At 40.3% G+C, this 27,971-nt stretch overlaps 2 protein-coding genes across 2 annotated transcripts; one reads left to right on the forward strand and one right to left on the reverse strand.

Moving 5' to 3' along the window:
* Nucleotides 1-3,744: 3,744 nt before the first annotated feature.
* Nucleotides 3,745-17,426, reverse strand: usp8 (ubiquitin specific peptidase 8). Its single transcript, XM_029460787.1, has 19 exons — nt 17,293-17,426; nt 15,621-15,790; nt 15,275-15,419; nt 15,081-15,166; nt 14,825-14,966; nt 14,263-14,305; nt 13,903-14,074; nt 12,062-12,224; nt 11,810-11,951; nt 11,077-11,363; nt 10,470-10,964; nt 9,508-9,582; nt 8,941-9,239; nt 8,501-8,719; nt 8,210-8,420; nt 6,823-7,059; nt 6,401-6,543; nt 6,067-6,199; nt 3,745-5,792 (listed from the first exon to the last, which is right to left on the reverse strand). Exons 2-19 carry the CDS (start codon nt 15,722-15,724, stop codon nt 5,634-5,636), a joined length of 3,255 nt encoding a protein of 1,084 aa, XP_029316647.1. The 5' UTR covers nt 15,725-15,790; nt 17,293-17,426; the 3' UTR covers nt 3,745-5,633.
* A 3,764-nt stretch (nt 17,427-21,190) lies between these two features.
* hdc (histidine decarboxylase) lies at nt 21,191-25,823 on the forward strand. The gene is made up of 12 exons (XM_029425589.1): nt 21,191-21,218; nt 21,373-21,545; nt 21,625-21,738; nt 22,230-22,352; nt 22,449-22,586; nt 22,932-23,075; nt 23,449-23,515; nt 23,634-23,796; nt 24,302-24,392; nt 24,484-24,582; nt 24,732-24,833; nt 25,044-25,823. Exons 1-12 carry the CDS (start codon nt 21,191-21,193, stop codon nt 25,821-25,823), a joined length of 2,022 nt encoding a protein of 673 aa, XP_029281449.1.
* Nucleotides 25,824-27,971: the final 2,148 nt, after the last annotated feature.

The raw sequence follows: 27,971 nt of genomic DNA on the forward strand, positions 1-27,971 counted from the left end.
ATTATTGCCATAAATAATTAATATGCCGGTTATCTTTTTCAACTAATTATTCGTCAAGTCAGTAACATTGAATAAGTTATTTCCCAGATCCCAAGGTGACATATTCAAATGTCTTCAGTCCTCACATTTGATAAGCTGGAGCCAACTAATCCTTTTCAACTAATACCCTCATCTATTGAAAACATATTTTAGGTTGTTCATGTTGTTGTGACTATATTAAATGATGATACAATGTGCACTGTTGCACACGAATAAGAAATGTGGTTTTGATTACTATCTTGCAGGACGAACATTATCAGCTGTGGTCCGGTGATGGAAAATGAGAAACAACGAGGTTGCAGCTCTGCTTTGAGGCGGCAGGACGGGAAGAGTCCAGGAGTGTGCGGTTTGGACAACTCCGGCAACTCTTGCTACTTAAATGCTGTGTTACAGTGTCTGTGTTCCACTGTGCCCCTCGTCGAGCACCTCCTTAATCAGGACACTCGCAAAGAGCTGGGGAGGTAAGACCCCCTCACTTTAATGTTGACAGTCATGTTTTCCCAGCGCCTTAAACTCTGTTCATGCAGGTCTAAGTGCCGGGTGGCCATGACGTTTATCCACCTGCTGGACGAGATGTGGCTGGGAAAGAGCTCCAGCTGTGCGCCTGTGGAGGCCAGGTCTGTGCTGTGCTCCGTCCTCCCCCAGTTCAACAACTTCTCCCAGCAGGACGCCCAGGAACTGCTGCTCTTTCTCCTCAATGCACTACACAATGACCTCAAAAAGGTGCAGCATCATCCATCACTAAACATGTACCTCTCTGTGGCAAATCACTACACCTACAGAAAGAGTAAATCTGTGTGTGCGTGTATTTACAAGGTTGCAAAGCGGAAGATGAGCTCATCAATACGAATGCAGAGACACCACGAGAATGGAAGCTGTGCCTCTGCAGCGGGGGAGTCCATCACCATCGTCTCACATCTGTTTGAGGGCCAGCTGGGCTACATGACCCTCTGCATGCACTGCGACCACCAGACACAAAGCACACAGACCTTCACTGTACTGTCACTACCGCTTCCAACAGACATCATTAAGTGCTCCATTCAGGTACCTTTTAACACCTACAGGTGCCATTTTGCACAATTAAAAACATCATCCAGACTCATGGACAGATTACTGAACAGGCCTACTAGTGTCTGGGTTAGGGTTAGGGTTAGGTTAGGTGGGGCCTGGGCCAGAGCCTCTGTTTGAAGCAAAATGAGCAAAAAATGTCAGTGGCTTTTGTTTGAGGGATGGGGGTCTGCGCCCAGGGGTAGATAGTCTTGTAATCAGTCTGTTTTTGGATTGTATTCAAGGCAAGTTTTAGATAAAGTTGTATTGTTCTGTGCTTTCTCACACTTGTGTCTCCATGTTGTGCAGGATTGCCTGTCCCTGTTCTTCGAGCAGACCATCCTGAGCGGGGGAGAGCAGATGCTGTGTTCGGTGTGTGGGCTCAGGAGAGAAACAGCAGTCCTCACTTGTTTGAACAAACCTCCAGAAATCCTCATGTTGCACCTGAAACGGTGGGTAGACGCAACATTACCTGTTAAAGGTAACACTTTATAGCGAGGGTACATGTTTAACTGATGAATCCGTAGTTATCATGAACATACAAAACTTTAACTATCATTGATAAAAAACAATCTCATCTTAAAAAAGGTCCAAATGATCTTCATAAGCAGTTGAACTTTGTCAAGTTGTCATAGAAATGTATATGCAATTTAAGGACTTTTAGTTCATGTTGGTTTAAAAGTTTAGTTCCAAACTTTATTCTTGACCTTGAAAACATCAGTTGATCTTACCATCTCATTTAGTCTTCATTAAATGTAGAAGTCGCAGTGGAGTCAAATGATAATTAGATTAAATCTGTGAACCAGAGCGCCTTGTTCAGCTTCATTAAAAGCCAAACAATTCCTGAATCTTTTCTTCCTGCACAAAGTATCATCCTGCTAAAGAGACTTTGGTTGTTCTTGATATCAAAATCAAAAAACGTTGTCATTTCGAGCTATACAATGTACAATTCAAATGAAATGTTGTTGTTTGTCTTACTGTAAAAGTGATTGAATAAGTGGTCATAAATATTTAAAAGTGCCGTGGTGCTGATGCAGAAATATAAAATGTGTATCAGTGATACTTATAATTTTCCTTTAAATAGTCTGCATTTACTCTTTATTTAAGCATTCATAAGTAACATTAAGAAAACCTGAAATCACAACAAGTGTCATGGTATGGATATTTATATTACAGCAATTGGAGGAGCCGAGTTTGATGAACTAAAACCATTAATTTAAGCCATGAAACCAACTTATTAATGAGAAAGGTCAAAGATTCATGGGAGCTGAGAGAAATATTATAAATACTAATTAGACACTCTTGTAATTATGGATGATTTAACTGAGTTAACAGTCATAAAGATAACAAACTAACAGCGTGTATTCATTTTGAGCAACAGACCTTCACAATCAATCGTGTGCATTGTTTTAAGAAGAGTCTTGTGTTCTTTATGCACCGACAGGAGTTATTATGAATGGCTACTACGTCTGAATACTCTGGAGAGCTAACTTTGTGGGTATTATCAGCTGTAAAACAAGAATATCTTAATAAATCACTATGATGTTTATCTCCTCTGCAGGTTTGGCTGTAAGGGGAAGAACCAGGTGAAGCTGAGGACTAATGTCGTGTTCCCCACGAGGCTCGATATCTCCCCGTTTCTGTCCAGCTCAATACAGAACACCTCACATTCTTCATACCGCCTATATGCCGTTGTGGTCAGTAAACACACACACATATAAAGTAACACAACTTACAAAATCTGTCATTTATTTTTTAGTACTTTGTGAGGTTTCATTTTTTTTATAACATAATAGTCTGGGTTCTGTGACTGTTGGAGATTATGAATTGCAGTCATATCTTCTTTACAATGTAATGTGTGGCTTGCTGATTGATGTTGAGCTTTAAAACTACATTTTAGGAGGATTAGATTTTTTTTATATGGTTACACAAAAATGACCACTTTGTACAGCACTTGCTAAGACAAAAATAAATTAAAGCTATTTGCATGATATATATATATATATATATATATATATATATATATATATATAGATATAGATATATATATATAGATATATATATCTATATATATATAGATATATATATATAGATATATAGATATATATATATATATATATAGATATATAGATAGATAGATAGATAGATAGATATAGATAGATATATATATATAAAATATTAAAGCAATAGAGTTTAGACCTTGTCCAGTTTCCGTCTCTTATATCATTTTATGTAAAATAACCTTTTCCTTCTCTAGAACCATACAGGACATCTGAACATGGGTCACTACACGGCTTTGTGCCACAACGCCCTGACTCGAACCTGGCACTGTTTTGACGACTCAGCGGTCAGAGAGGTACGGGACAACCTTGTGCAATCTCCAAATGCGTACATGCTGCTCTACAGCCGCAAGCCTTTTCGAAAGCCAAAGATCCACGGACTCTGAGCTCTCAGCAGGCTAAAAGCAATGACATGTTAAGCTCCAGCATTGACTGTTTGTGTATAATGTTTATACACCATATTGTCTTATAACCTCAGGAATAAAAAGGTACTAGAAGATTAACTGGAAGGTTTCATTCAGCCTCTACATACTGTTCTTTTTTCTTTGTGGCACCAATGCAGCTGCTTTATCCTGAAACAGTCATTCAGACACAAACACTCATTTGAAGCAGTTTTAATAAATATTCATAATGAGTTTGAGGTTAATATAATTGTTATATCTGAAACAAATTGTATTTTAGAGTATTAGGTAATAAAATCAACATGTACAAGTAAAAAGAAAAACAGATTATGATCTCATGCCAGGCAATAAAACTTTACGCAGGAAGTCGAACCCTGCGGCCTCAGATCTCTGGTCCATTCAGAAGAAACATCGGTATACGTTGTGCTTGCTCTCGTCAGTCAGTGAGTCGGTCGGTCAGGCAGTAAATGTTGACGCGGTCAGTTTCTCATGACTTCATATTCTCCCGGGTCAGTACTGAACACAACAAATTAAATGAGCCTCCTAGAAACCAGCAGCACTGGTATAAGCTGAGAAGGATGCCAAGTTATCCCAGAAATGTCCCTCTAAATAGTAGTGGTGTTTGAATATAATAATGTAAAGAGTAATGTATGTTTAATAGAGAACAAATTCATTAAAAAAAAGCATGTCGTTTTTTTAAGACAGTCAAGCTCTCAGCATCGTTTTAAAGCAGAGTCGAGTATTAATGTCTGCTGTTAAATGTGTTCCACATAAACAACTTAAACTGATTGCATATTGTGTAAGTGCGACAACGTGGCTAATATGAACAAGCAACAATCTCAATTCCATCCTCTCTTTAGGAAGAATGCAAAAGTCAACACTCACAGTCTCTAACATCCCATTTAAGATCCTGTTAAACATCAGAAGGCTATAGAGTTAAAGGGACAGAGACACATTTTTCCTCGTACCTGTAGTGCTGTCTATCAATCTGGATTGTTTTGGTGCGAGTTGTGTTTTAGATATCTGCCGTAGAAATGTCTGCCTTCTCTCGAATATAATGGCACTCGACTTGTGGTGCACAAAGCGCAAAAACAATAATTTGAAAAACTGAACAGCAATGTCTCTTCCCAGAAATCATGGATCAATTATTCCTGATAATCCACAGACCTTCTTGTGGGCGGTTTAATCTAAGAAATATTTTCTTTCTGCCGTATCACAGCGCAGAAGGAAGCGTTCATTTACTCATGGACGAGTGTAGTTCGGCAGAAAGAAAACAGTTTGTACATAAAACTTCTCACAATAGATTTATTTATCAGATTTATTTTTTTGCGCTTTGAGCACCACAAGCCGAGTGTCATCTAGTTTAAACATATTCACAAGAAGGCATCTATATGGCCGATTTCTCAAAAACTTGGCAACTCACACCAAAATAATCTAGATTGATAAATAGCATTAAAAAAGGTAAGAGGAAAACAGGGTGCACTGTTCCTTTAAAGCCCTAAAACACACATTTGTCTTAATGAATATGATGATACTACGATGGCTGCTACTTTTAAAAATTGTTTTATAATTTGGTCACTTAACAGATTAACACCTTTCCCTCCTATTTACATTTTTGAATGTGCAACATCAGCATTGGTTAGTATGTACATGTCATCTAACTGTTAACTCTGGTGTAGACCCAGTACAAGAAAGCTGATCAGTTCTGCGATGCGTCCATCCACACTGAGCGCAACGGAAATGAGAGTGAAGAGCATCTGAATCAGCCGTCAGCCCTACAACAAGAAGTCAGAGTAAAAGGAGCATCCGTTTAGTTACTAGATGATCAGTAATGTACTTGACAGACGGCATGTTTTAACAGGTATAGGGTCCTCTAGTAGCTGAAGCATTGCACAATGTGCCTGCATCTTCGTCCGATCTGCGATCTTCTCATCGCCACTCGCTCGAGTGCATCCTCGCGTGCACGTACACGACTAGTTTACCAGGCAGGTCCTCAGAGCTGTGATTTTAAAAAGAAAAAAACAACCTCTAGGCTTGAGCGTCGCTGCTCTGTTGTAGTTTTCTCTCTTCGTGTCCTACGGCTCCATCACAGGGTGGAGTAAAACAGAATGTAGGCAGCTGAGGACTTGACGGAGGAGGTGGATATTTCGGTCACCTCGTGGTCATCAAACTTGTACCAGCGCTGTTTGGGTGCGTTCTTACAGTAGGCTGTGTAATGGCCGCCATCTAAGCCCCCGTAGTGGTTCTGGTGGTGGAAAAGAAGAAGGTTAAGCTCGTCTAAGCAGCTACATAATCATAATTCAGATGTGGCTCCTCTTTCTATGTCACATGCAGGCTTATTAGAATATATCGCCCCCCCCCATCTGAGTATCTCCACCCACTGCTTGAAAACTACCGTTGCAATTCTTCTCACAAGACAATCAGATTATATGCACTAATAAAAAGCACATTCAAAAACATTCTTCTTCTACGTATTTGTATATACACTTCACAACAGAATTAATTTCACTTCTACTTACAGAAACCCCATAAAGGCTGTATCTCTTCAGGTTCTGTTTGGGTCCAATGACGTACTGGAGCAGGTCCAGAGTTTCTAGAGGGAAGTCTACAGACGTCTGCAGCTTCTGCTTCCATCTTCCCTCGTAGGAGAATCTGCAGAAATGACACCCATTAAATAAAAAGAGTGTCGATGTGGGAACATGTGGTGAAATGCCAGAAACATCCAATCAAATCTGAACTTATCTTATTTCCAAAAAAAGTAAAAAGTGCATTTAGTTTTGAGCTAAAAGTTATTTGCTCATCAATAGGCAGTTTAGTCTACGTCTTTTTTTTAATACAAACATGACTACAGACCGTTTTAAGTGTACCAGGACGATGGGCGGGACCTTCCAGATCTCCAGTTTCTTCGTGGAATCTCTGTGGGCTTTGCAGTGTCTGCAGAACACCTTGTTGTTGTCGGTCAGCTTCTCTTCCTTGGAAAACAGCCTCAGACAATCCTGCCAAGACGTAGCCAGCATAAGAAACACTGAAACTCAACAGTGCAGCCATAACAGGTGAAACGTAGTGCGTAAATGTTCACTTTCATGTAGAGTCTGATGTCCTCACATTAAACTTCTTATTGCCCTCCACAATGACTCTGACAAAGTAAAAACATGTCCTTTACAGTAGAGTGGCTATGTGACTCTGTAAAAGACAAAGCTTTCTTTCCGACACGCTTAATAGCTCATCACAAACTGTAAACACACTTTGATGCACATTTTTAATGTCAGACCGACCTGCAGGGAGCACTTGCTGGTGGAGGCCAGAGGCAGCGACAGGTACATGAAGGTTTCAAATGTCCGTGACTTGCGGTGGCAGGTCAGACACTGCACCGTGGACTTGAACTGCCCCTGGAACAGTGCCACAATGATGGACTCGTTCAGCAACTTGTGTTTGCTCCAGGCCAGGTCGGCTGCTGTCTGATCATCCAGATGGTCGTTTTCCTCCTCTTTGTACCGCTTCCTGTTGTCCGCCTGACGCCAGAGAGACGGAAAGACAAAATGTTGGTACACAAGAACAACTTCCGCTCTAGGTGTTAGCAAACTGCCTTCATGACTCATGGAAGATAAATAATATACTGGTCATGTTAGCACTGAGAACTGCAGACCGAATGTCTAAGTGATAAACTTTGGTATTCAACATCTGATCTATTTTCTTTCAGTTTCATTTGCATGCAGTTCAGCCAGACCACTCTCATTATGATAGGTAGGAAGATATGAGAGGAAGGTAAACACTTGCTAATTAATATGATATTAATTAGACTGACTCATCAATTCGCCTAGAGAGACAAAGACAGGGACAGGGCCAACCTGATGGCAGACGGGTCTGAACATCACACAAAAGGGATGTGATGAGATGGCGAGAGTGTGTGTGTGTGTGTGTGTGTGTGTGTGTGTGTGTGTGTGTGTGTGCGTGAAATGCACGCCATCAACCGTTACAACCTAATTGGCACCTCGATCCGTATAATTTGAAAGAGTGAATAGCTTGTTAAGTATATTGGGGTGACAACTCAACCCCAGGGTGGCGCTGCCTGTTCTTTTCATCTCCGAAAGCTTGTGGCCTTCACTCGTAAAAAAATGTATTTGAAAAACAAAAATCGGGTTGATGTTTTAGCGATTCTAAAAAATACAAAAACATAAATATCAAGCTTTGAAATTGTCTTTTTGCCAATTCACCTCGTCCTTTCCCCCATTCAAATGCACATGAAGCCAGTAAAATCAGCAGATACAGGCAATGAGGCATGTCTTGGATCTACATGCAGAGAGGTTCTGACAGAGCATCAGACCAGACAGATGCAGACACGCCACACTCACACTGCTGCAGGAGGACCAAGGACACACAGCTATTTACTTACTCTCTAATTTGCCATCAAAATGAAACCAGGTGAGAAAAAAAAAAACAGAAAGAAGGAAAATGATAAAAGACTACGTTTTAATTGTTAACAGGCAGATGTGCAACAGCTTACAAGGGTAGTGGAAGACAAGCCATATTTCAAATTTAAATTCAGGATGAGCACATTTAGATGTTAATGTTCCTCCTAGCAGATATCGAAAGCTTTTTAAGACTTTATTTATGCCACACTGATGGTTATGTTCTAAATGTTGCATGAAGTGTGTGCACTACCTTGTTGAGGTCCTCATGGAGCCCATCCATGAGGAACAGCAGCAGCTCCTGGGAGTCTTGCTGGTCATAGCCAGCAAACTGGTCATTGATCTTGCCTATGGTGATCTTGAAGTCCCGTGGACTGATGCACTTGTACAGACCAGCCCACAGGGCCTTCATGATCACACCAAACTCCTCCGCCACCTCCCCTTTATGGCCAAGGATGTTGTACCTGGCAGAGACAGAGATCTTAAATATTTACCTCATACAAGACTCTTCATGGTAAGTAATTCCACATATCTGGGCTCTGACCTGTTGATGTCCTCCATGTAGTAATTGTTGTTGAAGTACTCAGCCATGGGAGGAGTGTTACACAGGCATTGCAAAATGGAGTTCATGTAGCACGTGTTGCCCATGTTACGGAGGCCGGTCAGTGATGGACCCAGACCTCCAAATGAAGGGTTCAGGTTGCGAATTTTGGCAGCTGACGGCCGCACAATCTCCACTTTAGAATAGACTTTAGTGGGAGGTCTGCGGGGCAGAGAAGAGAATATCAGAGTAGTTTCAGCAGAGACATGACTACAGGAAATACAATGTGTGATACATCCAAAGAAAACAGTGCAGCTGGATTATGATAGATGATAATAGATGCGAGACGCAGATTGTCCAGTTATGAGTTGCTGGAACAACCTGGAATTTACTTCCATTTTCAGTTTTGAAAATACATATGACAAAACATCTGTGCGCTTTACTTGGTCTCTCGGTTGATGGTGGGTATGACAGCGGCAGTGGTCGGGGCGGTGGCCTTCTTCTGGGCCTCCTCTCTCAGGTCCTGGCTGATGTCAGGGGAGGAGTAGGAGCGTTTCAGTTTAGACTGTTCCCGCTCTTGTTCACAGTTGGTGTCAGGCTCAGTTTGTCGCGGTGTTTTCTGTTTAACTGTTGGCGGCGTGGAGGGCGGGGTCTGGGGAACAGTGACCTCAGGAGGGTACAGGTGGACACGGTTGGTTGGGGAATGGTAGTATCGGTAGGTCCCCGTCACCGTGTCAAGGAACTAGCCAAAATAATGTAGGGGTGAACATGAAAATAAAACAGAACATTAGGAAGAAAGTCACAATTAGGCATAAGGAAATACTTATTTATGAAAATATATATATATATATATATATATATATAATATATATATATATATATATATATATATATATATATATATATATATATATATATATATATATATATATATATCTTTTTAACTTTTATCATTTAACTTTCAATTACTCCAAATGACTCAACGCATTTCAGATTTAAATATATGATACCTTCATCCAACCATCTGGGAGGCCTGGTACACTCCTACCCATCTCCTCACTCCTCGCTCGGGTCAGGGGCTCCCTCTGTGGGACACGCACACACACAAACAGGAATAATGGGTATTGCTGTAAGACTCATACCAAATATCCTCACTTTTGTTAAGCAGAAAAGATAACTGCTGGAATCTTTTAAAACAAAACAAAGTGTCTACAACACTAACTTGTGTCTCTAGTACTTCTTCTAATGAAATAAAGCACGGCACATTTAAATTGCATAGCAGTTGTTGCACTTATCTATCAAATTGTTTATGATCTGAGTCTGTCATGTACTCGGTCATTTTAACTGGAAAGAGCTAAACAATATGAGCTTGTGGGTAAGAGAGCAAACAGATACACTGACAGTGAAATGCAACTTTATTTGGTGCCTCTGTAATGTAATTGAAGACGTGTGTGGAGTAAAAGTTGCAGATAACCAGCAGTCTCTGGGTCAAATGTGGATTTAATATGCATTCTGTAATTCCATAAGATTCATGAGTAAGCTGTTTAAAAAGGTGTAGGCGTTAATAGACTCTAACATTAACATGTGTTCCCCGTTGTGGGATTTGAGGATTACTTTTCTGATTGCAATGGCTGCTTGTGTTGTGACCGGGGAAAGCACAAAAGTTAAACCTGCCTTTAACATTCATTTTGTTTACGCACGTTCCCGCTGACACAGCAGTGAAATTAAACATCAAACTGTAGTGTTTTTTTTTTTTTTTTATATATATATATATATATATATATATATATATATATATATATATATATATATATATATATATATATATATATATATATATATATATATATATATATATATATATATATATATATATATATATATATATATATATATATATATATATATATAAAAAAAAACAACAAAAAAAAAAACATATATAAGATTAACAGTGAAAGAAAAGAGGACTCACCTTAATTTCACTAACAATATGGTTGGGAGCAGGCAAGTCCAGAGACTGACTCTTAGAGGGAAGGTCAGAGTTCTGCTCTTTTCCCCTCCTCTCTTTCTCACCCCACACCCTGTTCCCTTTATCTTCATCTTCTTCCGCTTTCTGCCTTTCCAGTTTCTTTTTCTCCTGAGGCCCGTTCTCCTGCTCGTCCTTCCTCTTCTCACTCTGCTCCCTTTCTAGCCTTTCCTTCAGGTCATTCTCTCGTCTCTCCCCATCGACACGACGCTCCTGGTTGCGTTTCTCATGCTCTTGCCTTGCCTTCTCTATCCCTGCCACTGCCTCAGAGTGTATCTGGCTTTCCTCTTCTTTAGACAGAGAAGTGTTGGGGATGTGGGATGGTTTGACTGAGCGATCGGGTACAACTGGGCAGTTATGCATGGAATCCTTCGTTGACCCGTTTTGGCTGGGCTTAGGCTCGTCCGACACCAAGACAGAGGGTTTCTTGGTACGGTCAAACTGGGACATGATAACAGATAAAACCAAAACATGAGCGATGTTTAGACACACTTGAGTCCTTCATGTGTCATACTCTCCCTAAGTTTGATAGTTATCAGGGTAGAAACAATACCTGTGGGAAGGCCTTGGCTGTTGCAGGTGACTGGCTGGATACGCCTGCCGCAGGGCCCTTCTTACTGACGTCTTGCCCAGAATTTGTGGAGCCTGTGACGGTGGAATCTACAGTGTCTGGCAGCTTGTCAGCAACCATGGAAGTTTTAGATGTGGGGGGTTCTGCTGGTGCGACCCCGTTCACCGGCGCAGAAGCAGAGGGTTCCTGAGGCTCGGGTGTAACCGCAGGCTCTGGTTCAGGTGGGGTCGGAGGCTTTGGTTCCTCTAGGGATGGGTAGCTAAAGTTTACTGTTCAAAACATTTTAGAAAGTAAATTCATTTAAGAGGAGAATATATTTTTTTTAATCTAATGTAGGAACATTTGTTTTAAAAGCCTGTAAAATGTGCTTTGGAAACTAGTGTGTGTATTTATGACAGTGAAAAATGACTAAAATCTGGTAAGAGTTTTGACTAGGTGTATTTTAGGGTGCAGGAAGGATCAAAGCTAGAAAACACAAGCACACCGTGGGATGCAAGGCTCTAAAGTAGATGTTATGGTGAAATCTGTGTTTGACATTTTGATATAAATACAGATTAAGCCCACTTTATTTTACCAATTTATTAATTTGCTTTTAAAGTTTCTTAAAAATAAAATACCAGCATAACACAAACAATAAACAATAGATTAAACTACGTGGCCTGATAAATACAAAAGAGCCAAAGCTGTAACATGCCACTGTGCTGGTGATACTCACACTGAGGGGCAGAGCTGATGATATTCTGTCGAGGGGGGCGGATTTTAGCATTGGTTGTGTACATGGGGTAAAACAACAGCCAGTTCTCGTAGCCTCCCTCTAGCACCAGCGGCTCACTACGCAGAATGGTGATGCTGTCCCACTGTGGAGTGTGCAAACACATTATTGTACCTCACCGGAAGGTTCGGTTGTTGTTATTCACACACATAAGCGTGTGCACAAATGCCAACCACCACACACTTTCACAGTTACCTTATAGAGGGCGTCTTTGAGGCTCTTCAAGGTGGTGCCCAGTGTAAGGTCAGTGACAGAACTGAACCAGTCCAGCAGGACTATATAATCCACAAATCCCCGCCGCTTCCAATCCTCTTTCGACACATCTGGCAGCTTCGCCTCAATCTGAGTCACAATGATTCTGAAAAGTCGCAACATACCAGTTCATGAGGTCAGGTTTAGGAATTGAGACTTTTTGTTTGGCGGTTAATGACACAAATAGATAAACAAGTTAACAAAAGGAAATAATAAAATAGATTAGTTCATATATCCATCCATCCATCGTCTACCGCTTATCCGGGGTCGGGTCACGGGGGCAGCAGCTCCAGTAAGGAATGCCAATCTTCCCTTCTCCGGGCCACATCCGCCAGCTCCAACTGGGGGATCCCGAGGCATTCCCAGGCCAGTGAGGAGATATAATCTCTCTACCGAGTCCTGGGTCTTCCCCGGGGTCTCTTCCCAGCTGGACGTGCCTGGAACACCTCCCTAGGGAGGCTCCCAGGTGGCATCCTTACTAGATGCCCGAACCATCTAAACTGGCTCCTTTCAACGTAAAAGGAGCAGCGGCTCTACTCCGAGTCTCTCACGGATGGCTGAGCTTCTCACCCTATCTCTAAGGGAGACGCCAGCCACCCGTCTGAGAAAACCTATTTCGGCCGCTTGTACCCGTGATCTCGTTCTTTCCGTCATGACCCAGCCTTCATGACCATAGGTGAGGGTAGGAACGAAGATCTCCCGGAAGATCGAGAGCTTTTCCTTCTGCTCTCTTTTCGTCACAACGGTGCGGTAAAGTGACTGTAATACCGCCCCCGCTGCTCCGATTCTCTGGCCAATCTCTCACTCCATCGTGCCCTCACTCGCGAACAAGACCCTGAGGTACTTGAACTCCTTCACTTGGGGTAAGGGCTCATTCCCTACCCGGAGTAGGCAATCCACCGGTTTACTGCTAAGAGCCATGGCCTCAGATTTTGAGGTGCTGATCCTCATCCCAGCCGCTTCACACTCGGCTGCAAACTGATCCAGTGAGTGTTGAAGGTCACAGACCGATGATGCCATAAGGACCACATCATCTGCAAAGAGCAGCGATGAGATCCTCAGACCACCGAACTGAAACCCCTCTCCTCCACGACTATGCCTCGATATCCTGTCCATGAAAATCACAAACAGGATTGGTGATAAAGCGCAGCCCTGGCGGAGGCCAACATTCACTGGGAACGAGTCCGACTTACTGCCGAGTATCCGGACACAACTCTCGCTTTGGGCGTACAGGGATTGGCTGGCCCTCAAAAGTGACCCCCTCACCCCATACTCCCGCAGCACCTCCCACAGTATCACCCGGGGGACCCGGTCATACGCCTTCTCCAGATCCACAAAACACATGTAGACCAGTTGGTCGTACTCCCAGGCCCCCTCCAGGATCCTTGCGAGAGTGAAGAGTTGGTCCGTTGTTCCACGACCAGGACGGAATCCGCATTATTCCTCTTCAATCAGAGGTTCGACTATCGGCCGAACCCTCCTTTCCAGCACCTTGGAGTAGACTTTACCGGGGAGGCTGAGAAGTGTGATACCCCTGTAGTTGGCACACACTCTCTGGTCCCCCTTTTTGAATAGGGGAACCACCACCCCGGTCTGCCAACCCCTAGGCACTGTCCCAGACTTCCACGCAATGTTGACGAGGCGTGTCAACCAAGACAGCCCCTCAACACCCAAAGCCTTCAGCATTTCTGGACGGATCTCATCATATATCATCACTCCAAACCAACTAACAAATGACACATTGGGAGGCAGATCAAACTATCAGGTATGAATCCAGGTCTCACCCTGGGCTAACTGCCTCCTCAGGCACGCTGATGCAGGTCTGGCCCGGGACCTGAATGCGAGACTCCTCAAAGTCCCTGTGGCTGCGGGCATCCATGACAATTACTGTAATCGTCTGGTCCATCATCATGTGGAAAAGTTTCTCTGCTGAGATCCCACCAGCTGGCACCGCAACTATCAGATAAAGTCATTGAATCAACACAAGACAACAAACTGAAGAAAACAAATGTTCCCATATTCCAAAAAGACTTCATGGGTTTGACACTAAACATTACAGCCGCACATTTCTCAGTTTCTAGAATGATTTGCCTCAGAAAGATCAACACAGGTTTATCAGACCTTGTGTGTGTTATCCTGCTTACCTTTTGAAGTTGCATTCTTCAGTTCATTCTGTTCTCCTTTTATCTGACGGACAACAACAATCATCGTGTTAAAACGTTAAAATAGATTTGACTGATTCCATTTGGATTGATTTTTCCTTACATAAATGAACTCATAATGATAAAACATAACACTACTTACAACAACGCTATTCATATATTTTCTAATTAAGCTAGTAGTGTTGCTGTTTTAACAGTACGATGTGTAAATTCAATAAATATTTTTAAAAAATTAAACCCAATCGTGTTCATTTATAAAACATAATGTGCGACTGGGCAGAGAAAAGGTTTGAAGGCTTTAAAATCAGGGATTTTCTCCAAAAATCACACAAATATGCGTTTCAATGTTTTACTATGTGTTTTAAGGAGTTAATATTTTACTATGCTATCAAAAAAATGCAAACTTAATATCTACTTGCAAAACGTCACTTTTAGACACACAAGACTAAAGTAATTCTCATTGGGATCAAGTGTTGGTCTCATGTGAATATGTGTTAATATGCAGCGATACCATGACAGTATATACAGTAATTGACATCTCTACCTTTTTGCTGTCCTTCTTGTTTGCTGATGACATTTTTGGAGAACTTCGACCGGCATCTTTCTCTGTTATTTCCTCCTTCCTTTTCTTCTCCTCTTGTTTCTCCTTCTCCTCAAGTTGTTTTCGAACCTCAACTTCCTCATACCTGTTTAAAATGTAAAGATTAGCTCAGTAAAATAGGAAACATGTTCCAAAGTCCTATCTTGCAAGTTATGTATTAATAAGGCATGTACAATTGAACTGAACAAAAGCCTCTAACCTGAGTTTAAGGCTTTCAGAGAGCTTCTCGGCTTCTTCAATGGCCTTCTTGAAGCTGTTTGGCCCAAGCATGGTCATGTAATACTCCTTCGTACATTGGAATAGAGAAGAGTTACACAGAAATAAAAAAACTCCAAGTCTTGATACATTTCCACACCAAGTCTTTACATAAAAATTCATTATTGTTAACTATACCGGTTGCTGCTTGAAGTCTGGTCTTTTCTTGATGATGTCATATACTGTGAGGTACTTCATGTACAGCACATAAGCTTTCTCCTCATCCCCGTCCAGACGACACTCCTCTGCCGCCTTGAAGATTTTGCAGGCACTCTGAACATAGCTACAACACAGCAAATAAAAGACATACTTTCATCACCGAGTGATTGCAATATCCTTGGTTCAAGTTTGACTGGGGACCTTTTTTTTTAGCATGTTATCCCCATCTCTCTCTGTTCAATTGGTGACACTTCCTCTGTGTTAGGAGTTTGTTTTTACTGTATATACCGGCTTGATAACAGCAAACATGAAAACCTAACGTTACCTTCTGGTGCTCGTCTTGTCCGGCTTAATTTCAGCCTTTTTATTGAGTTCACCCAGAGATGTTGACAGATGCAGGTCTTTGACCCCGGTGGAAACTGCAGGCATCTTTGCGGGTGTGTTCAGTCAGAGCTCACAGGCAGGCAACCAGTCAGTGCTGTACTCTAAACATCTCTGAAAAGAAAAATAAAGTAAACACATGCTGCCTCTAAAACAGTCAATTAGTCCTGTTCCTAATATATTATTGAACAGCGTTAGATAAGATATAAGTTGCTGTTAGCTTAAAAAATGATCAGTCTAAGCGAGACATTTAAACATAGCCCGTTACGAGAATTACATTATCGAGTTATCAAACGATATATGGACATAACCTCAATCCTTTTTGCTGATTTCGATTTTGCCCGTTGTATTTACATGTGTGTTTGTTTACATAAGGCCACCAACATTTGAGCCAACATGATGCCGGAAAAGACATTATAAGACTTTGGCATTGCGCAGACATTACACCTTTTGTTAACAGAACCCAAGAGTCCATTTCATTTATTGTTTTGGTTGTGTGGTTTTATTTATTTAGGATATTTTAATATTTCTTCACAATTCCAATGTCTGAATATTCTTAAGAATTAAATGTCCATTGCTCTTTGAAAAGGGTGAACTTGCATTAATATGCCGTTATATTAGTATTGTATCAGTGGAATAAAATGGTCTTAAAAATGGCAATAATATCGTTTATCACAAGTATTTATGGGATAATACATACAACAACTGTAGTGCAGCATGGCCACAATTAATCTAATCTAATCAAATACTTTATTATAGACTCAAGGTCCAGACCAAAAGACAAAACATTAAATAGAATATATGACATACAAAAGTATAATATGAAATGTTTTAAAAAGATTATAAATATGTGTCCTACCAAGAGACAAATAAACCATGTCATGTCAGACATGTCTAAAATATATAATATATATAATGTCTCCATAGCTGGGATTGGTAGCGTGTTGTACATGACAACAGGCAAAACATTTACATGAGATGTTTTAGAACAGTTGGTGAAGTATTTACTCCTGCAGCCACACATTTTCACTTTCGTTACACCATCTAGGTCTCATAGCATCATTATAAGCTAATTAGATTAACGTTATGTAAAACTGAAAGCATGACATGTCGATAGTTAGTTACATATACCTATGCTCTCACTGTTGGCGCTTTAGCCAACACGTTAGCTTGTGGCTGTAAGTTAGTTAGCTGGCGCAGGACATGTCAACATTGTCGACAACAACAAGTAATATTTTTCTGGCTAACGTTAGTCACAGACGTGAGCCTTGACTGGATGCTTGTCGGGCAGCTAACGGACAACTACATGAACGCTATTCAACGTCGAGCATAAACCAACACCCGCTATAAATTAAACACCATTTAGCTAGCTAATTAAATGTTAACTTAGCTCTGTTGTCGTCAGAGTTAGCCAGCTAGCTACGTCAGTTAGCAAGCTACGCTCTGAGCTCACGCAGTTAAGCGTTTACGTTAGCTACTGTGGGCTATTTAACTAACTACGGTAGTTAGTTGTGGCTATAATCACATTCAGCTGTAAAGACATATCTTATACAAATAATGCAGACACATTAATTGTAGCAAATTGTTTCATAATGTACTGCTCATTTAAAAATTACCTCTTTCTGATCCGTTGCTTATACTTTTTTTGACAGCTGATTCCTGATTCCTTCTTCCGGCTTCTCTTCTCCTTCTTTTCTGACGTTTTACGGCAGCTGGTATCCTTAATGTCGCATTACTGCCACCTTCTGGAGTTCATTTTCTGCGCCACTGACTACTTTATTTACTTTACTACAAATTTATATTGTCCTTTCCCACCTTCTCAGTACTCCAAACTCTCAATTCTCCAAAATCCTTTTGTATTCATGTATAACAGCCCTGATCTATCTAGCTCAGTGAACCTGCAAGATATTTCCCGTATGCTATTGTCTCATGAATGTGTCAGATTCTTTACATTCTTCATAAAAGCAGTCAGATGTGTTCCTGCAAATTACACGGTTCAAATGACTATGTTCTATTAGGATCAGATAACAAACTTATATTAGTTTATCTACACTTGAGCCCCTTGAAATTATTTTGTTGTAAAAGTTGCTTCATTGCAAGTCTTTTTTGTACACATGTATGTATATAAATGTTTTGCTGGTTTATCCTGGCTATATATATTTTTTCAAATTCATTAAGGGTATGTAAAGTTGGTTCCATACATTTTTGGAAACGGATATATATAAATATAAAAACAGTGAAAGTACAAAAAACAGGATCCAGGAAGTCTCACTTATTATGTGGTGCAGACAACATTGGAAAAACCAAAGCACTCTTTCTTCAGGTGAAATTAATTATACATTTATTTATTTGTATGTTGCCAGCTTTTTGTATATCACTTTAAAAAACACAAAGTTAACAAAGTGCTGCACAGGATTACAATAATAAAGCAGAATGCAATGGTCTTTTTTCAGGAATACCTTGTTAGCAGCCAGACACATTCACACCATGAAGCTGCCGAGTATAACCTGTCTGATCAGTCACTAAGTGGCTCCACTGGAGCAGTTAAAGGCCTTGCTCAAGGGCACCTCAGTGGTGGTAATGAAGGAGATGCAAGTGCTGCTCATTTATTGTCCACTCTCAGATTTATACTGCCAGTTCAGAGATCAACCTTCCAGTTACAAAGTTGAAATAAAAATTCCATAAAAGCAAAACTTGATTTAACCTATTTATATTCTACTATAAATATGAATAAAAATACACTACAGGCCTACTAGGTATAACCTAACTATAACTTACTAGCAAAATTGCTGTCACCATCAAGCAACATTTCTAAAGCCATGCTTAGTTCCTCTTTACCTTTTTTCACCTTCATCACAGACAGTCTCACGTCGATCTAAGTGACAGTTTCAGACTTTTGGTTTGAAATATCAAGCCCAGGATTTTTTTTTTCAGGCATAGGCTGATGTCATGTTGATATTTTCATCTTATTTGAATAAAAGCAACATAGTATGATCCATCAGGAAGCACTTTGACTTTGATGTCATGTCAATTGCACAATTATGGTTAAACCAGCTTTCATCAGGCTCAGACTCCCAGATGTAAAGGCATACATGGAGCACAATAGTCACAGTGTGCTCTGTTCCATATCACATAACACTTATTTTTATGTATTGTACCACACACACACACACACACACACACACACACACACACACACACACACACACACACACACACACACACACACACTTACCATTAGTCTAGTCATTGCCTGCTACTGGGCTTCCTGCCTTCAGTGGGATCAAAAGTCTGTGTGGCAGTTACTGCTCAGATTCAAAGAACTGTCAGGTTTACGCTCAACTGTGATTCAGAGGAACTTTTCAAACATAAAAAATGTTTTGTGGAAAACAAACATGCTGTTCATGTGGAAAGTGTCTGTCAAACTGTCCTTTTGAAAAATGTTGCTGCTTTCTATCCAGTAAAAGAAACACACCTACATGAATGAAAGGCTAAAAGTCAACATTAAAAGTGACACTGAAGTTTCCCGCGTGAAACAAACAAAACAAACAAACGCGCATCCTAAATTCTTACAGGTGAAAATAATAAAACAATTTGAGAGTATGTCTGATGAATCACCTGTATGCTGTGTTATGTTAATAAATAATACACCAACAGTGTGCAGACTGAAGATGGTGAAAATAACACTGTAGGTTTTATAGTTTTTATAAGTCTAAGTTGATATTAATGAATAGGAGTACAGATTTGAAATGGCTTAGATAAACATCCTCTGGTTCTTTTATTTGTTTCATTAAATCAATAAAATGAGCTGATTGCCTCTCATCATAAGTCATCATATTCTCTCTGGTAAAACACGGATGTGTGCTTATTGTGTTCGAATTATGATTAGATTTGCGTCAAACCATTGCTTTCCCCAGAGAACTGGATGAGAGGTAGCACATGTCGAGCACAATGCACAGCAAACAGCACAGTGTGTGAACAGTCCAGGTGCAGCACCGGCTTTTGTCAGAGTTTAAAAAGACAGCGATAAGCTGCGACTTAGATGGGTTTGCCATCATCATCCTATAACCCTTTACTGTGTGTTCATTTATTGTTAATGTTCTTTGTGATTTCCACAATACTTTACCTTTATTTGTTTGTGAAGAGTCATCATCCAATACAAATACTGCCTTGCTCCAACAGTCATCTTCTGTAATGTGTTCAGGCCAGATGAGAGGAGAAAATAGCAGAGAATGTTAATTGTATCAGTTAAGAGAGGGCACTACTGTTATATATAAATATATATTCAAAATTTGAGTTAAATATTATTGCCAAACCTTGAATATATCAAAAGGAATTGTTTGACATCTTTGGACATAGGCTAAGCTGAGTTTCTTTCTTGTCGAAAGTTAAATGAGAAATGTGAAATGTGATAATTAATAGTGATCTCATATAAGTGTGGTATCAATCTGTTCGTCTCATTTTCGACAAGAAAGAAAGAGAATATCCTAGGCGTATTTCCCAAAATAGTAATTTCCCCTCTAAACTTTTCAAACAATTTCTTTTAAATAACTGTTTGAGACCCAGAGAGATATTTTGTATTCAGTACAGCAGAAGACAATAAAGGGGGAGAGAGAGGGGACAACATGCAGCAAAGGGCCACGGGTCAGATTAAAACCCGGGCCGCTGTGGTAAGGACTCAGCTTTAGCACATGGGCCACCCGCTCTAGCAAAAACAGTTTGTGTCACATAACACTCATTAATGATCTCACAACTCTTCAGATGTATCCCCTAACCCCCTGGAGGAGGTCTGATTTCCAGGTTGGGAACCATGTACTGGGCCAAACTACCAAACTGTTTATAAAGTACTCAAAACTATATCCATTTCCACCAGAGCAGTAAAATGCTACATGTGCATTGATGACTCAGTGGGCCTCTTCACAGTCTAGTGATGTAAGGGATCAACATATACTTTGCAAAACATAGCAAAAAATATCATTATTGTTTAATATATAATCATTTAACTATACATTATATTTGTCTTGTATTCAACAACTGAAAAGTTTTTGCAATATTTTGCAAATATGTTTGATTTATTAGGAAGAAATTCATAATCTATGAGTACATCATTTATTTTTGCATATAAAATACACTGTGTTTCTCTATATAGAATATTTGTTACAAGTACAGAGCGATTGATATGTAGTCCACTGTTATGTTAACTATCAATTATATCGTGGATAACATTGTCCTATTACATTAAATAGAGTACCATCTCACTCAGATGTAAATAAATAGATCATTACCACTAGCGTAGTGTAAATATTTAGTGCAAATGTGGAGTGATTCCAATGATGGAAAGAACGTGTGAAGGGCATTTGTTCGGTGGTTCAAATGCGTCACCAGTTTAGGGCGTGTTCTTCACATCAGGGTCTATATAGTTCTGTGATCTCTTGCACTGAATACACAAAGCATCATTGCAGTCACCTGTTACACACAACAAATTAACCCAAAGCGCTCTCATCTGGAAAAGAAATGCAGGCAGGGGAATACAATCGCAGAGGTAATAACTTCCATTTCACTATATCGTCTCGTTTTGTATGTGGTGTTATATTTCACAGAAAATAATCATGAATAAACGACAGGGAAAATAAAGATGAATTATGAATTTCAGTGAGAATATCATTCCAGCTGTTACAGTGTCTGTTACTGATCAGGTAAGGAGCTGGTGGACTACATCACTCAGTACCTGGGCTCCATCAGGGAGAGGAGGGTGATTCCAGATGTGAAGCCGGGCTACATGAAGGAGCTTCTCCCTGACACTGCGCCTACAGAGCCGGAGGACTGGGAGAGCATCTTCAACGACATCGAGAAAGTCATCATGCCAGGAGTGAGTTCCTACTGTCATACTTTATCATATCAGTAATTAGAAACTAGGAAGCACATTTGTTTCTCTTCTTTTCCCCCAGGTGGTTCACTGGCAGAGCCCTCATATGCATGCCTACTACCCCAGTCTGACTTCATGGCCCTCTATGCTCGGAGACATGCTGGCCGACGCCATCAATTGTGTTGGATTCACCTGGGTATGGGGACAACTTTTTTTTTTTCTTCACTACGCTGCCTTAAAACAGGAAAAAAAACATCACAACATTGAAGTCTTTCAATGGAATCGTATCATGATGAATTAATATATCATTATCATGCATTAATCTGATTAATCTGTTTGTGTATGCATCAATGATAACATAGTCGGTGTATAACTTGAAATATTTGTTTTTTCTCTATAACTTCACTCGAAACAGTTTTGTTCGTTTTGCACTAAAGTTCTTAATTAAATGAGAAAATACACAGTATTTTTAATTTGTCATGCATTTAATTTACACAGTAGTGTAAAACATAAGCTTTACCATGAGGTTATTTCATATAGACTATTTGAATTACTGGAAAACATGCTATATTGTGATATATATCTTTATTGATATATGAAATGACCTAATTCGTGATGGAAGATTTTGGCCATCCCTTATTGAAGTCTTCCGAATAAACGATATTATCTGTTACTGATTTCGAACAGGCCTCCAGCCCAGCATGTACAGAATTGGAAATGAATGTGATGGACTGGTTGTGTAAAGCACTGGGGCTGCCCTCCTTCTTCCTGCATCACCATCCTGACAGCAGAGGTGGAGGCATACTGCAGGTTTGCAAAAACCTCAATCTGTATATTTGAAAGCCTAAAACACAGTATTCTCTGCGATGACTTATTGTTTCTCTCTTTACCTGGCTCTCCTGTTAGAGCACAGTCAGTGAGAGCACACTGGTCGCTCTGCTGGCAGCCAGAAAAGACAAAATGTTGCAGCTGCGACCTGAGCTCGAGCAGGACGTGGACGACTCTGTCCTAAATTCAAGACTGGTGGCCTACGCTTCAGATCAGGTTCGTGTCACCCAGGGTTGGAAATTAAGTTTTTTCCTCACCTGCCACTGAACCTTTCTACCAGCCACTCGATTGTTTTGTCTGCCACTTCTGAAATCTATGTAGAATACTTTTGAATTGTAAACACTGAGTTAGTGGTACCAGACAGAATACATATATATTGAGTAACCCTAATAGTATTTTCTAATTTAGGAATTGCTATTGCTTTTTTACCTGCTACAGCCTGCAACATTTATCCTGTATTTGGCAGGTGGCAAGTGCACATTTCATTCCCTGGTCATCACTTCTTCTAGAATAACTTCCTATCAATCTGATCAAAATAAACTGATTTGATTGCTATTATAGGCTCATTCCTCGGTTGAGAAGGCAGGTCTGATCTCTCTGGTGAAGATCAGGTTTCTGCCCACTGACGAACAGTTATCTCTGAGAGGAGACACTTTGAAACAAGCCATACAGGAAGACAGGAGGAGGGGACTGGTCCCTTTCATGGTAAGTATTTGACTGATGGATGGGTGGGTATCATGGGAACTCATTTTGAAAACATACACTATTGTACTGACTTCCTGCATACCACATGTTATACTTCATATCATGAGTCATCGTCAGCATTTTAAAGTAACATTTTCCCCTCTAAACTTCTCAAATTATTTATTTTGTTTGCTGGCCAAAAACCGCTACTTTTATACTTTGAATACATTTAACAATACTTTTTGAATGCAGGACTTCTACTTGTAAATGAGTATTTTTACATTAATTTATTGTAATTAAAAAATGTGGTAATATTAAATATTTATTGTACTATTTGTTCGCATAAAACATAAACGTTTCATCTTATCTGTTATTTTGTTTCTCTCCTGTTCAGCTGTGTGCAACTTTGGGAACTACAGGAGCGTGTGCCTTCGACAATCTGTCTGAACTGGGACCAGTCTGTACGTCTTCAAATTCCCTCCAAATAATGTCTGTTTAAACACTGCCTGTTAAGTCAAAATATTGCGTTGTTCGAGTGAGATGAGAATTACATCACTTGTATTGAAATCTTTCTTACAGGTGCAGAAGAGGGACTGTGGCTCCATGTTGATGCTGCGTACGCTGGCTCAGCCTACTTCTGTCCTGACCTCCGCTGGTCCTTGGAGGGCATTGAACTTGCTCACTCCTTTGTCTTCAACCCTTCCAAGTGGATGATGGTCCACTTTGACTGCACAGCTTTCTGGTGAGTAAGAGCACTGAAGCCGTATCTCTCAAAATACCACATCATAGATCTAAATTTGGGTAATCAGCTTTCTCATTTCATCAACTCTGGAACACATTACCTTTATCTTTAACAACAAAGGTTACGTGCTGGTTAAAAGCTAACCAGAGCTGTGTGATTAATATAAATGATCAAGGTGTATTATATAGTCATGTGTATTTTATTGTTTTGACATATTTGTAGTGTGTTATGGTTTTATGATACTGAAAGCGATATACTTTAATTACACTGTACAAAGCCCAACTAAGGATAAGAGTTGAACATTAGCAATATCTATAAACTCTGTGCAGCACCTCAGTTTCAGGCTCTGTGTTCGAACTAAATTGCATCGTCCCTATCAACATAAAATAAATGAAATTCAAACAGTATGTATCATAGTAGGTATGTAATTAAAAACCAATAAATCCAAAATGAATGTGAAGGATGCTTGTTTGTTTGGTAATATGGTTTAAATGTGTTTTCTCAGGGTGAAGGATAAATATAAACTCCAACAGACGTTCACTGTTGATCCGGTTTACCTCAGACATGAAAACTCACAGGCAGCCACGGACTTTATGGTATCATACGGTCATGTCTTCACCTAATTAAAGATTCTCTTATCATAGTGAATCATTTCATGCGATGACACTTCTTTATTCTGTTGTTCAGCATTGGCAAATTCCCCTCAGCCGACGTTTCCGTTCTCTGAAACTCTGGTTTGTTATGCGCTCCTTTGGACTGAAAAACCTCCAGGCTCATATCCGACATGTAAGTGGCACTCTGGCTAATTTCTCTGGGATAAATATCAAATATTATCAGATAAGGACCAAGTTGATTTACTGCATGGAATTCTATGACAACCAACAGAAATGATTTGCTCTTAAGTTTCAGGATGTGTATTTCTCTGTGTTTTTCAGGGGATTGAGATGGCGAAGCTCTTGGAGTCTAACATAAGGAGTGACCCAAATTTTGAGGTTCCTGCTGAGAGGCACCTTGGCCTGGTGGTGTTCTGTCTGAAGGTATTTGTCTATGCAGCAAACTTTGTTAAGCAACATGTCTTCCCTCTCACAACTTGTTGAAAGGTGAGGTAATGTATAAAGTGCAGGTTAAGGGCAGAGCAATATAGGAAATCATTCATAAGAGATGAAACCTTGACTTGACTGTAAATGCTTCAGTTTTATTTGGAAGCTTTGTGCTTTTTGAATATTTTTGTAATTGTTTTATTCTAGGGAGGAAATACATTGACCCAGGAGCTGCTGAGGAGATTGACCCGGTCGGGCACCATGTACCTCATCCCTGCAGACATTCACACCAAGCGCATTATCCGATTCACGGTGACCTCACAGTTCACTACCGCAGAGGACATCCTCAAAGACTGGAGCATCATCTCCAAAACGGCTTCCACTCTTCTGGCTGAGACGCAGGCTCTGAATAATGCAGACCAACCAAAATCAGCGAAAGATGAGGTGATAGACGAAAACCCAGACCTCCACTCAGACACCACGTCTGAGGAGAGAGAGGATGCTGCCTCCAGGCTGGACAAGGCTCAAGTGGAGCTGTGGATTGACAAAGCTTGGAATCGATCTAGGAGACCAATGCGCTCTCTTAGCTGCAGCAGCGAGCCTCTGCCTTACACCTGCGTCAGGCCGCTATCTGGCTACGACTTTGAAGCCAGGCCTAGTCCTAAAGATGCTGCAGGTGCCCTCCCCAGCACGCCATCAACGGCCGGACCCGGTCCTATGCTTAAGATTACAGAGGTGCCAACAAATATTCTGGGTAAACAAGTCCTGAAAAAGCTGACAAAGTTCTACAGTGTGCCCAGTTTCTGCAACCAGTTGGTGCAGTGTGGCCCGCACCAGCTGTGCTGCCCTGTGAAGGTTTCACAGGCAACTCAGAAACACTTGTCCTCCACCTGCAGGAGAATGAACTGTATATCTTCTTCTCCTGTAGCCAACACAGCCCCCACTCCTACTCCACTGGAAACTACCACAGCACCCAAGCTCCTGTAATCATTAGTAATTCATACACACACAGAAATTCAGCTTTTGATAATTAAGCGATGTACCGGCTGTGTTGGTGCTGAGCCATCGCTGTCAGTTCTTGGCAAATCGAAGATCACTTTCTTCCTGTGTCAATGATTTGGGATTGCTTTTTATCATTAACAATCATTAAAAATTATTATTAAAAAGTGTTTCAAACTAAATTATATCCTTTGAAATATTTCAGTACACAATATTCCCAACAAGTAGCTCATGAAATGTGCTGTATATAAACGCTCAATGTGCAGCTCATTTATCATTATTTGGCATCATGTATCACTTCAAACCTAAAAATCGAATGTACTATTTTGAGCTTGACAATTCAATAATAAACACTGAACTGATTCAGAGCCTGATTCTTCCCTCTGCCATGGAGTTGAATATCTGCTGAGTCATGGGTACGTAGCCCTTGTTGTCCTGCAGGTAAAACAAAGGGACCCTGATGGTAGCAGGGTAGAAGCCCTCCTCTGCCATCTTCACCTTCATTTGCTTAAACATCCCAGTTACTACCAGTGCACCCTGCCAGAGAAACATAAATGGTTATATCATGGTTGCAAGACAGTTTTAGTCTAATTCCTGGTTATGTGATTTATGTGTTCTAATCTTATTCAGCGAGACTTTCTTTACCTGTATGCAAATTAAGTGTGGTCTTGCGTAGCTGGGGAGTTTCTGACATGCTGATACGCAGCTTTGCTGTCAAAGTCCATGTTTTCTTTGAGCTTCAGTGCTGCATTGCAATTCGTCCTAATCAGTCATGGTCAACTTAAAAAGACGACTTACTTCAGGACATGAGTATGAACTCCTCATGATTACAATGGTTTAAGATTAATGGACATGTGAAAAGTTATATCAATCCAAATGGTCTTATCAAAACAGACTCAAACAGAGAGGTCAAATGAAATGAACCAGGCAACTTCACACCGTGAGCAAATGATCGGCCACCTCTGTGGTTTCCACCTGTATTAGATGACAAAACAAACAGGAAGTCAGTACGCGCATAACTTAGCTGCAATGTTTTCATTTGGCACTGGGTACAGTTTGTTATAATCTGCATACAAACATATTCAGGGAATACTTTGTTTTATTAATTACAGAAAATACTGAAATAATATCTCAATGAAGATTCTGAAACTTTAAATTCAAGGCCTTTATTGGTCTTGATTATATTGAAATGTAATGTTGTGTCCTACATCTTAAATTCAGTTTGCCATGATAACATGTATTAGTTATCATTTTATAGTTATTGTCCAACTCATTGACTTTAAAAGTCAAACATAGCTTGAGTTGATAACTCTTGCAGGGATTCTGAGTGACAATAATCTACAAAGGTCAACCATCTATAAAGTTCAGCCTTTGTTAACCTTTGACATTGTTATCTAACACTGTTCCCAGATGCGGACCCTTTGTCTCCATTATTTGCTCAGTGTGTCAAATTTGTTCAATTTGTTACAACCAATCAATCACCTGCAACATTGTCAGAGGAATGTGCAAAATGCTGTTGTATTGTGTTAAAATGATATAATCATAGGTGATATTATACTGAGCTTTACCTTTGGTGTGTTGCAGAGGTAGCACATCATTTCTCCTATGTACTGAATAACAGTCACATTGTACTTTCTGCAGTCATTCCAGAATTGAGAGGTGGAGAATTTAAGTCTTAAAACAACAGTGATGCCTGGAAATGAAGAGGCACAGATTTCAGCAACACATAATCTCACACTGAGAGCTCAGTCAGTGTTGTAAACCTTAAGGACCTCCAAACACAAATAGTGTAAAACCTAGCTAAAGTGTTATTAGAGGTCATATACCTTAGTAAACTCATCAGAATGCTGCCTGTAAATCAGGTTTTAAAGTTTTCTGCTCTCACAAATGACCTTTTTCTATGGTTCCACAAAGTCCAAATAGAAATCCAGCACTGTGGTAAAGAGGCTGGTACACGAAGATGACATCGTCTGAGTGTACGCCAGCAATAGAAAAAAAGATGCCACATTATTACAGCTGCCTTGGGAAGCACTAAAATGAAACATGGCCATTAGAAGCAGATATTAATTTTTTATTGTTGTACCTCTGCGGCTCAAAGCCTGCACACGCAGATTAGAAGTGAAGGCCTAATGAGCC

Source organism: Cottoperca gobio, chromosome 3 (genome assembly GCF_900634415.1).
Source record: "Cottoperca gobio chromosome 3, fCotGob3.1, whole genome shotgun sequence".
NCBI lineage: Eukaryota > Metazoa > Chordata > Actinopteri > Perciformes > Bovichtidae > Cottoperca > Cottoperca gobio.

Bases quoted from the DNA above. Each gene is read 5' to 3' on its own strand.
- usp8 (XM_029460787.1), bottom strand. From the start codon at position 15,724: ATGCCTGCAGTTTCCACCGGGGTCAAAGACCTGCATCTGTCAACATCT. The intron at 14,306-14,824 runs GTAGAGATGTCA...GTTGTCCGTCAG, and splicing joins ACAAGAAGGACAGCAAAAAG to ATAAAAGGAGAACAGAATGA. The intron at 5,793-6,066 runs GTAAGTAGAAGT...TTCCACCACCAG, and splicing joins ACAGCCTTTATGGGGTTTCT to AACCACTACGGGGGCTTAGA.
- hdc (XM_029425589.1), top strand. From the start codon at position 21,191: ATGCAGGCAGGGGAATACAATCGCAGAG. The intron at 22,353-22,448 runs GTTTGCAAAAAC...CTCTCCTGTTAG, and splicing joins GAGGTGGAGGCATACTGCAG to AGCACAGTCAGTGAGAGCAC. The intron at 24,583-24,731 runs GTAAGTGGCACT...TGTGTTTTTCAG, and splicing joins TCCAGGCTCATATCCGACAT to GGGATTGAGATGGCGAAGCT.